General features: G+C 51.4%; 6 protein-coding genes across 6 annotated transcripts; 2 read left to right on the plus strand and 4 right to left on the minus strand.

The window, feature by feature from the left end:
* Window positions 1-366: 366 nt before the first annotated feature.
* Window positions 367-2,646, minus strand: mdv1 (uncharacterized protein; the record flags this gene model as incomplete). Its single annotated transcript, XM_057269960.1, has 5 exons — window positions 367-642; window positions 697-1,508; window positions 1,564-1,788; window positions 1,849-2,449; window positions 2,560-2,646. 5 exons carry the CDS (start codon window positions 2,644-2,646, stop codon window positions 367-369), a joined length of 2,001 nt encoding a protein of 666 aa, XP_057117134.1.
* A 615-nt stretch (window positions 2,647-3,261) lies between these two features.
* Window positions 3,262-4,303, plus strand: N7481_010742 (chorismate mutase ARO7; the record flags this gene model as incomplete). Its single annotated transcript, XM_057269961.1, has 3 exons — window positions 3,262-3,332; window positions 3,488-4,139; window positions 4,226-4,303. The coding sequence occupies 3 exons, from the start codon at window positions 3,262-3,264 to the stop codon at window positions 4,301-4,303; spliced, it is 801 nt and encodes a 266-aa protein (XP_057117135.1).
* A 207-nt stretch (window positions 4,304-4,510) lies between these two features.
* N7481_010743 (protein-transporting protein BCP1) lies at window positions 4,511-5,483 on the minus strand (the record flags this gene model as incomplete). The annotated part of the gene is made up of 3 exons (XM_057269962.1): window positions 4,511-5,056; window positions 5,113-5,349; window positions 5,409-5,483. The coding sequence occupies 3 exons, from the start codon at window positions 5,481-5,483 to the stop codon at window positions 4,511-4,513; spliced, it is 858 nt and encodes a 285-aa protein (XP_057117136.1).
* A 528-nt stretch (window positions 5,484-6,011) lies between these two features.
* Window positions 6,012-6,746, minus strand: N7481_010744 (uncharacterized protein; the record flags this gene model as incomplete). Its single annotated transcript, XM_057269963.1, has 1 exon — window positions 6,012-6,746. The coding sequence occupies one exon, from the start codon at window positions 6,744-6,746 to the stop codon at window positions 6,012-6,014; it is 735 nt and encodes a 244-aa protein (XP_057117137.1).
* Window positions 6,747-7,737: 991 nt separating this feature from the next.
* Window positions 7,738-8,170, plus strand: N7481_010745 (uncharacterized protein; the record flags this gene model as incomplete). The annotated part of the gene is made up of 2 exons (XM_057269964.1): window positions 7,738-8,007; window positions 8,069-8,170. 2 exons carry the CDS (start codon window positions 7,738-7,740, stop codon window positions 8,168-8,170), a joined length of 372 nt encoding a protein of 123 aa, XP_057117138.1.
* A 443-nt stretch (window positions 8,171-8,613) lies between these two features.
* Window positions 8,614-10,104, minus strand: N7481_010746 (alpha-mannosyltransferase; the record flags this gene model as incomplete). The annotated part of the gene is made up of 1 exon (XM_057269965.1): window positions 8,614-10,104. One exon carries the CDS (start codon window positions 10,102-10,104, stop codon window positions 8,614-8,616), a length of 1,491 nt encoding a protein of 496 aa, XP_057117139.1.
* Between the last annotated feature and the right edge of the window lie 737 nt (window positions 10,105-10,841).

The raw sequence follows: 10,841 nt of genomic DNA on the forward strand, positions 1-10,841 counted from the left end.
GTCTACTTCGATCACCTCTACTTCAGACTGCTACCTTGAAAGCCAGTTTCAAAGTGATCTTGATTCTTTTGTATTTACAACTATTACGACTGGTTTGGTCTCACAATGCCAAAGAATGAACCTGAATTGGATGGCGCAATGCTACTGTACGTACAGAGAAAGAAATGATATCATGGTCCTGCCACACCAGATGTGTCGGACGCTGCATCCAATTCTAGACATAGGTTGCAATACTGTACAAAGCGAGTAGTAAGTGAGGGGTTGGTGGGGGATCCCCAGACAAAGAAATAATGGGAGAGGTGATGAGGAGGGTTATATCGGTGATAGTGGTAAGGGTGGTTAGGATTTGGGTTTGGGTTTATTTGTTCAGCAGGTCCAAGCGGCCAATGTACCATCTTTGCGGCCCTCAACAAGATACCCATCCTTGAGTCGAACACGTTCAACGGTTGCGGGAAGAGGTCCTTCGTCGTCAAGACCGACACCAGGTCCACAATCCCAATGGTGAGCGTCAGCCTTGTCGTAAACCTTGACAACATTTTCACCGGCAGCAGCAACAATGCGCTTCGAGTCAAACATCATGCTGGTGATGGGTTTATCATAGGCATAGGCGTCGTAGATCGAGCCCATTCGCAGATCCCAAATCTATCCAAGGTTAGCATCATTCAATGTTTTCGAATGAGACAAAAAAGGACTTACCCGAATACTGCGATCCAAACTTCCTGTCACCAGATGCATATCGTCAAATTGCAGACATGTGACCGGACCAGTATGGCCCACAAGGCTCCTGTGAACTTGGCCGCTACGAAGGTCCCACAGGCGAACCATGCCGTCGGCAGTACCGCAGGCCAGAGCTGCATCAAAGCATTGCACTGCTCCAACAAAGTCTGCAGATGCATCGGGCATGCGACCGGTCGGGCGCCAGCTGCCGTCATTAGTCATGGAGGACGAAGATGCCTGGGCAGCTGCCCACATGACATCCAAAGTCTGAACACAACGTCCCTTGACCAGATCCCATTGCCGCAAAGTCTTGTCCGCGGAGCCAGAAATGAGAGTGTTGCCTTTGAAGTGAAGAGCGGTCACCTCATCGACGTGTGCATCGAGCGTAAAGACATGGCAGTCTTCGAGGTTTGATGAAGGTGGTACCGGTGTAGTATGTGTTTCGGTATCTTCAGCATCACGCTCATGCTTGTTAAGACGACCATCTCGCGTCGCGGGCCGAGCGCGGCTCAAGTCCCACAATCGGACTGATGCATCCATAGATCCCGTGGCAACAATATTATCTTCCACTTGCAAGCACCGAACCGAGGCGTTGTGGCCTTCCAACAAACCTGAGCATCGGCCGACGTTCATATCCCAAACTCGCACTGTATCGTCTAACGCTGCACTGACCATTGTTCCGAAAGGATAGTCAAAGTCAATTGCTGTGACCATATCTGTGTGAGCTTCTATTTCTTTAATTAAAGAGCCCGGAGAGAAATGCTCGTGAAGAATCGGCATCGATCGTTTACCTAAGAGCCCGTGTTAGTCACAAAAAGGTCCGCAATTAGGTATTGGAGTCCATACGTATCGAGCGATGTCGCAAGCTCCTCGGTGATGGAGTGGGGAGTTTCTCGTAGATCGATTCGGACATAAATGAAGCATCCATGGCCGGGTCACCAGAAGATCCGATGGTATCATCCTGGGCCTCCGATGACTTTGGCGTCTCAGCTGCGGTAGAGTCTTCGGCAGTTTCTTCTTCTTCTCCTTCTCCTTCTTGCATGTCCTCTAGTTTGTTATCGATTTCCGTAACTGCATTCATTAGTTCAGAGCAAATTCCCGTCGACAAAGCGTCAGAGAGAAGAAACCCACCTTCGTGTTCTAATGACGCCTCGTCCATCTCTAGGCCGGCTAATCGATCAAGAACGATCTGACGCATTTTGTGCAAGTTGGCAATCTTGTTATCGATCTCGTGAATCTCAGCGCTGCACATGTTCTTGCGCACGCCCATCAGCTCCAGACGACGATTAAGCACTTTTCGCTCTTCCTTCAACCCGGCCGGACCAGCTGTCAAAAGCCCGCCTTTCTCGCTGTCCTTCAACAACTTGCCCCCCTTGGAGGTGCGTCTTCGATGTTTCTTATTCGTACGTTCATCTTCGGGGAGGGAGGCCTGGAAGCCCTGGAATAGGGAGTAGGAACTTTGATCTTCGGGGAGGTTATCGAGAAGGTCGTCCGGGAGCGAGGAAACGGCTCGCGATTGGATTTCCGAGGTCGAGAGCTTGGATCGCACGAGGTCGGTCGGGGTCGTCTGGGTCAGCGTGAAGACTTTACGTTGCGCTGCTGGCCGGCGCAGCTCGCGGTGGATGTCTGTCATAGCATTATGAAAATGGGTGCCGTGAGCTTGCTCCGCGGGACCCATCAAATGGCCAGCGGTCGACGTGACTTTTCGCCCAAATGCTTCAATATGGCGGGTCTATTCCAAATAGCGCATCAAGGTCAGCTTGCAGGATCGAATGGAGGGGTCTACTCGCAGAGACCGCCAAAAGAGGAAACCAGAAAAAGCAAAAGAGAGAGACAGCATACCGTGAGGCCGGTGCCCAAGAGGCCTTCGCCCTCTTCGATATCGGACAACCCAGTGGGCGAGTCATCACGGCGGTGGTTATTCTCCATAGCCGGAGATATTCTTGGGTTCAACCAAGGCCCATGCGCGGTTGGAAAGGTGGGAGATTCGGAGGTTGCAGGAGAGATAATCGTCACGCGCAGGCTTTACCGCGTTCCCCGGCTACGGGCGCCCGGACACTTCCTTTTCACACCTTTCCTTTGGTTTCACTTTCGGTTTCAGCTTCACGCAGCACCCTGTCCGCTAAATTGACGAGTCAATCAATGCGTTCGCCTACCCCTACCGGAGACTAGCGACTGGGCTGCAAGGTGTTTGTGACTAGGGTTCCCTATACCTGACCGGTACGAGTAGCTGTTTCTCTCCCTCATGCACTGGCCTCGGTACTCATCATGTACCGACGACCCGCAGGAGGCGTACTTACCAGCAAACGCTACATCACATATAAAACTAGATTATATTATGTTTGCATGAAATAAGCTGCCACTACCCCAGACCGGGATCCAAAAGCGAAAAGCATTCCTCTGCGTAGGTCGCACAACCCATCTCTCCCCCGTAGCCAACCTCCCCCTCCAATAAATATTGGAGGCCCGCCATTCTATTTGAGAAAACTAATCGACTCCGACTTCGGCAGCTCTTCTTCTCCTCAACTCACCACTCCTCAAGCCATGGATACCGCCATTGACTTATCCGATGCCTCCAAGGCATTGGACCTCGCAAATATCCGCTTCCAGCTGATGTGAGTCTTTCCAACCCCTTCAATTCTCCATACCAAAACCCCCCCCCCATCCCAGCCCAATTCCCCTCCGCGCCCCCGCCATGAGCTACAAGCACATAAACCATTCAGCAAACCGCAACACCATGAGAACCGCTATTAACATTCCAGGCCTCCAGTCGGCTCGAGGACACCATCACCTTCCACTTTATCGAACGGGTCCAGTTCCCTCTCAACAAAACCGTCTATGTCTCCGGCGGTGTGAAGATCCCAAACAGCAACCTGAGCCTGATGGACTACATGCTCAGCGAGCAGGAACGCATACAGTCACGCTTTCGCCGTTTCCAATCACCCGATGAATACCCCTTCTTTCCCGATGTGCTGGAGGAACCAATCCTGCAGCCGCTCCAATACCCCCGCATCCTCCACGACAATGACGTGAACGTCAACGATGTCATCAAAGAGCGCTACGTGCGCGAGGTCCTGCCGGCCGTGTGTACTCAGTTTGGACGCGAGGACCGCGGCGAGACACAGGAGAACTACGGCTCTGCAGCCACGTGCGATGTCGCCTGTCTGCAGGCGCTCTCGCGCCGCATCCACTTTGGCAAATTCGTCGCCGAGTCCAAGTTTCAGAAGGATCCGGAGACTTTTGTCCGTTTGATCAAGGCTGAGGATCGGGCTGGTATTGATGCTGCCATTACCGATTCCAAGGTTGAGCAGAAGGTGCTGGAGCGCTTGGGGCTCAAGGCCAAGACCTATGGTACTGATCCTGCTTTCCCGGATGAGAAGGGCCAGAAGATCAACGCTGAGGCGGTGGTGGCCATGTATAAGGTGAGGAAAGCGAGAGAAGAAAAATCCCTCTCCCCTCCCCCCCGGGCTCTTCTTCGGAGTAGCCATTGCTGACTTATTCTCGATAGGAATGCGTGATTCCTCTCACAAAGGTGGTTGAGGTCGAATACCTGATGCAACGTCTCAAGGGTACCCAATGGGAGTAGAAGTAGAAAGGAGGCTTATCGACATGAAATTATGAACTTTTGGTTCTTTTGGTGATTTCTATAATGTTCATGCTGCTAGCATACACAGGGGAAAGGGACTGAAGAATCCAAAAAAGAAGAATCCAGCGCATAGAATAGTTCGTAAATCGGACATGAATTGAAATGAATGATCTCTCATTTAGTGCATTTTTTAACCAACCCAGACTCTTAAGACAGATACTCTTCCACTGCCTTAACGGCCGGCTCGAACTGAGCACCGTCGATGAGAATCAAGCTACCGTTGGTCCGGATACCAAGTTCCTGGAATGCGCGCTTGGAGTCGGAGTGGCCGTCATCCTGCTGATGCGTAAACTCGAGCGTGCCCGAGCATAGTGCGTGGCGCTGCAGCACCTTGTCCTCCGGGTGGAAGAAATAATGCGGGTTCTCTTTGGATCCCTTCTTTGATTTCTTCTGCGGGCGTGATTCCTGGATATCAAGCTTCGACTCAACCTCCTCGTATCCCCTCGAGATGATCAAGTAGTGAGTGAAGGAGTAAGGCTCTTTGTCCTGGATCGCCCAGGCCATTTCTTCCAGAAGCATATTGTACATGGGCGGAACAATTTGTCCTGGCATGTTGATCACACGCTCGGTGAGAACCAGGCCGATAGATGGGACGGTTTTCTGGGAGAGGAGCTCATTGAGGGCGGCGAGGGAGGGGTTGGCGGCGGCCTTGGTTTTGATGTATTTGGTCAGGTCCTGGACAACGGGCTTGTCCTGTGTCGCTTGTTAGCCCATGCTTGGCACCGGAGCAATGCATATCGAAAGTTTACCTTGTGCTCCTGTAAATTGATAATTGACAAAAACGCATATGGGTCCGACTCATTGCCATCCGTCTTGACAGTCGAGCCCAGCGTTGGCTGCGACAGAATCAGGTCGGCCAGTGCGGACAGGTCGAAGATCTGGGCGTCATTATCGAATAGTTGGCGGAGAAGGTTCTTAAGACCGTGAAAGTCGACGGCAGGTTGCGGGTCAAACCACTCGAAATCAACATTGACCATGTCAATGTCCTATAGGAAGTTAGACGCTGTTCGCAGCGGAGCTGTCCAAGGTGGGGGGGGGTTCGCACAGAGTCAGAGTCAGAGTCGTGAGCATTGGTGCCGCCCATGGGCACATCGCCGAGATCTTGCTTGCGCTTAACCATTGTGTTCTGGTATTTCAAGTGAATAAATAGATGTCGAAGCGGAGAGAAGTTGGAGTGAAGTCACTCCACTCCCAACTGCCCGGCCCTGTTGCTCTCGGCCGCTTTCGAAAGTTTTTTTCTTATCGTGTTATCAGTGAGGTCAACCGGCCCCGGGGCGGCCATTGAGGCGGCGAGCCATCCTGGTATTTTAGGAATTACCACTGTATCTATGGAAATTACTACGATTTTTCGGCAATACTTGTATTTCAAACCTGAGTGTCAACTCCCAGTTTCAAGCAGAATCCATCTCCTTCTATCTAGGCATAATGGATTGGCCAGAAATTCGGATGGCATGAACTTCCGTGGTTGGAACTCGGAAATATATATTATACTACTACTAGTATGTAGTAGTAGGTTTATAGTAACACCTAGGTACTAATATTCCACTGGCAACTTCACCTGGAGCTGAAGTCGCAATTTTCAAGTTCCGAATCGCTTCCAAGGAAGTTTTAGTCTCGTCAAAATTTGTCTATATAATCCCTGAACTATCTAAACATCATATTCCACCTGTTCGACAGTGGGCACCTTGCTCAACTTGATCTCAAAGAACTGCGCAACCAGCTGCACACAGTCCCAGATAACCTGAACCTCTTCCTTAGGCAGTCCTAAGCGCCTCGTGCCACGAATATGCCAATGAGTCTCATTCGGCAGATTCTGGCTCATAATGCCCGGCAGCACAACCAGCTGAGTATCAACATCATCCAGAACCTGACGATCAGAAAGGAAGAGACCGTAGGTGATTTCCTCCGACAACCAGGAGAAATCCTTATGCGCGCTAAACAGGTTCAACGTGCCTGTCGTGTTGCGCGAATATAACTTCTGCATCCATTCCGCGCCGCGGTCGTGGTTTGCCTGGTCACATTGCCATCCCTCGCGGGTAAAGGTGTAATCCTTGTCCTCTTCCCGCTCGACTTTGCTGATGGATAGAATTGCTTCAATGGGTTTACAGACACCCACGATTGGAACGGACTTAATGAGGGCCTCCCGCAGACGGCGGACTAAGGCTTGTCGTGCGGGGGAGGTTGAGTAGCCCGGCTGAGAACAGATGTATTGATACAACTGGTCTGCACGTTCCGGGTCCGGACTGGCTGCCAGTGTAGAGGTAGCGAGAATGTACCATTTATCGTCGCCCAGGGTGGTTGATTGGAATCGCTTCTCTAGCTCGGCAAAGAGCTGCTGGAAGCGGGGTTGCACTTCTGTTGATGCGGGGGCGGATGAGCTCATTGTGCGGTAGGTAGTGAATTGCCGGTGGAATGGCGAGAATATCTGGTGAACAAGAGATGGGCTGTTGTGTGAGATTAGATATGGATACTTTATTCAGGGAAACCGTTGTCAAGAGAAGAACTTGAACCGGACGGTATTGGGGGGAGATGGCGAGCTTACAGCTGCAGTGTGCAGAATCGACTCCGATGGCCGGAGTGGGTCGCGGCGACCACTGTAATTCTGTGCAGCATTGAGGTCTGACTGGGGGACTAGACCTGGACCACAATGCCGTGGGTACGACACTGGGAAGGGCTTTAACGAGGCGCATACAAGATTTTCGAAGAGGTTATGACCAGCTTGAAGGTGTCGCGCCTCAATTCGGAAGCGGTGGGCTGCGACTCTCAAGGCCCGCTTGAGCCGCAAACACAGCCAGAACGATATGATACATTGTAGATCCTAAGAGCATAAATTTTGAGAAGATGCAGAATGCTTTGTATCATAAAGAATATGGCAGAGCTGTTGATGGGATGTATAAGCACAAAATCCCTGCCATTGAGCAATTGGTAAGGTAAGATGTATCATATAAGGTCGGCGGGAGGCCCAGTGGGGCGGGAGCTAGTCCGATGAAGCATCAAAGTCTACATTTTGTTGCACATCGTCAGTGCAACCCACCAGACTCTTCCTTGGTCTTCTCTCCTCTGATGTAAGGGCTCTGAACATCGAAGAAGGGTCCAGCAGATACTCACACGACCCATTGCCCACAACTATGCTGGTTCTTCCAACAATTTGTGACCTCGCCCCACAACTATGATCTCAGCGATTCCAGCATGACATCACACCAGATGCCCGGTCAAGATATAAGACCAGCCTGGTTCTGATCCCTTTCGATGAAGTATCAACTCAAAAAGCTTTTCTTCTTCTGCCTAAGAACATCCGATTTTACCCTTCTCTTCTCTTCTCGCTTGAAATTTTCAATTTTCAATTTACCACTTTCCTCATCAACAATATCAATATGTCTGGTATGCACGGAGCTGGTCAATCCAACGTCGGCGGCGCCGCTTTCTATGAAGCTGGCGACCAGCGCAACGCGCCCATGTCCGCCAACCAGCCTGAGCGCCACAACGAGGGCCAGAAGGGCAGCCATAAGAACCTGGACTCCAAGGACCAGCGTTCTATTGCCAACAAGCTTGCCTCGCAGGAGGGCAAGAAGGACCCTTCTCACCACCACAACAGCGTCCAAAACGAGGAGGCCGAGCTCAGCAAGCAAGATCCTACCAAGCCGGTAAGAGATAAAAGATGCATCTTCACATGAGAAGCAAGTTCCATTCTAACGCTTTGTCCAGGCCAAGCTACACGGCAACAACCCATCCAAGGGCGCCAAGATCGATGCCGAGCTCCAGGCCGAGGATGAGCAGCGCCTGCGCGAGAAGGGCATCAAGAAATAAATTATTCCATCATGCTGTTATGAATTATCAGAATACCCCTGGCATTGATGCGATGTGATGGAGCGCGATTTTGGGGGATATAACTTATGTACGATATGACGAAACACCACTTAAATCTTGCCTTGACGGCGAGAAAAAATTTTAAATGAAGCGTTTCAGTACCAAAAGTTGTGATCAAAAATAGTTGTTCAAGCGTAGTTCTATCATAAATCATTCCTTGTATTAATGCTTTTATGTGCAGTAGGGCCCAAATAAAAAGACCAGGGCGATGTGGCTATTGTACAGTGAGATAACGCTCAATCAAGTTAGTACAGATGTAGTGCGAAGTATGCACCATGCAACGAAGGGAATTAGAAACCGGCAGAGTGATGACTGGCGGAGCGGTGGAAGAACATGTCCGAAACAGCTAATATCCACGGACACTATAGAAAGCCTCGATCCAATTAACCGTCTTGGGTGAACTTCGGGTCATCATTGTGCGTTTCGACAAAGACGTTATGCCAGTATTCCTCAACCCTCGCGCAAAGACCAGCCTTGTGCTCCCACGACTTGAAAGAGCCTTCAAGATGGCAGGTCACCCACTTAATTTCTTCCCAGTAGGCTCTCTCCACATCGTGACCGAACCGCTTGAGTGTTTCTGGAGGGGCTGTCCATGCCCGCCCATCAGACCCGTCTTGCTTTAGGGTAGGCGATGTTTCCCAATTCGAACCGAAGACGTTGTCTCCCGGATTGAATTTCGGATAATTGGCATGAACGAAGAAGATAGGCGGAGGCGGGGCAGCCGCTGGGTCTTTGGTTCGCCATGTGTCTTTCGTAGTGAGCGCAAAGTCTTCGCGTGGGTCTGACTGGGCCATTGCAGAACCAGACAGACCGTCTTTGATCGAATGCCCAATCGCCTGCACTCTCTCACTGACAGCATAAAATGAGGCACCGGCTGCGACTGCAGCCTGTAGAAACGTCTCCTTGTCACCTTCTCCCGGACCACCCTGGCTTAAGAGTCGGAAGTAGTGCGATGGGCCATAATAATTATAATAAGCAGCGAGCAGAAGCGAAAGCATGTGCGTCTTTTTCGAGACCAAGAAGATCCCAGTTTCTGAAGATTGGCGCGCCGTCATGGGTGTCGCTTCTTGACGCGAGATTTTGTAGTACAGAGGAGACGCGGAGGATGCCCAGAAGTCTGGCCAGGTCACTAGCCCATTAGATTTGAAGGGATCCGAGTCGAGTAGATCCTCCGGTTTGCCCAGTGGGAAGCAGTCCGCATCCATCCAAACGATTTCCTCGAAGGAGGAGAAAAGCACGGCAAATATTTTGAGCTGATAATGCTCGATGACGCTCTTGCCCACGACGTCACCCAATACTAAACATTGCGCATTGAGCATGGGAAGCACTTCACTGCACACACGCTTCTCGTATTCCCCAGCATCTTTCATAAATACTTCCACCGGTAATGTTGACCCCGCTCGGCGGAGCATGCGGAGTGAGGAGACGAAGACTGGAAGGTAGGTCGCACCAGCTGTTGACACCAAGCCCCGCTTCCCGGGGGTATGGACAGGTTTGAGGTCTTTGTCGGCACGCTTTATATCCTCGAGGAAAGCGGCATGGGCGAGCTCCATTGATTTCACATTTTCCTCGCTCATCCGGGTCAGATCAGGCCGAGGCTGGTCTTTCGTAGGGTCAAAGTGGAGGCCGCCGGCATCATCCAGTTTCTCCGGTGATGGACAATTCGGGTTGTGTCGCTCGATAATGGGTTGAAGGGCTTTCCAGAAATCTTTTTGACGTTCTGCCAAGGGTACCTCGAAGGCTGTGCTCGGGACAACGGAGACGGTTGAGGACGCGCTGGTTGGACTCCAATAGAGATAGACCGTGCACACCAAGACCAGAGCGAGCATAGCGAGGACCAGGGACCTCGCTCGGCCCGGTCTGAAAACGCCCATTGTGTGTGAATCTGAGCGATGTGAATCCTGGGCCCGAGGAGGAGGTGGTTGGTGGCTTTTGCGCTTTGTGTTGGAGGAGGGTCGGTACAGGTACAGGGGAAGGGTTCGAGCGAGCCGATGGCGCACGGGCGCGCGCCGATCGATGCAGTCGTAAGAGTTTAGGCGATCAGCGATTGAGGGAGAGAAAGAGAGTGTGTCCGGGTAACCAGGTGTCAAGGTGTCGAGGTGTCAGGAAGGAGGGGGCGAGGTGGATGGTGGATGTATGTCGTGTTAAACGCGGGAAAGGGGAGAAAGTGTAGTCGATAGTCGATAGTCACCACTGCCAGTCCCACTGGGGAGTCCCAAAATTCACTCAACCCCCCCCACGATCATCAGGGAACAAGGTTTGGGACCATTGGGAAGGGAAAAGGGAAGTCCAACGGTAGATCATGAAACTGTTCTAACAGTAACTACTCCGTACTTCATTCGAGTACTAGTTGAACTGGGGCAAAAGAGTGAAACGGCCGTCTAGTGGCTTCTGATGGCTTCTGATGGGCTTCTAGTGCCAACTTCAAACCGGTAAAGTGTCCGAAATCCCCGGGGCCTTCTTAAAATTGCGCCCAAAGTTACAGTAGATCCTCCATGAGGTGGCATGCTGATTACCGGCGATCCTGGTGGGTACATTACTTCTTTAAAAGGGTTCGTACGCAAGCGAGACCAATTTCCTACACTCTCCCTTCTACGGTGCACGAGTATCT

The sequence above is a fragment of the Penicillium waksmanii genome (genome assembly GCF_028829765.1).
Source record: "Penicillium waksmanii strain IBT 27052 chromosome Unknown utg000009l:1.0-4314994.0:1.0-4318279.0, whole genome shotgun sequence".
Classification (NCBI taxonomy): Eukaryota; Fungi; Ascomycota; class Eurotiomycetes; order Eurotiales; family Aspergillaceae; genus Penicillium; species Penicillium waksmanii.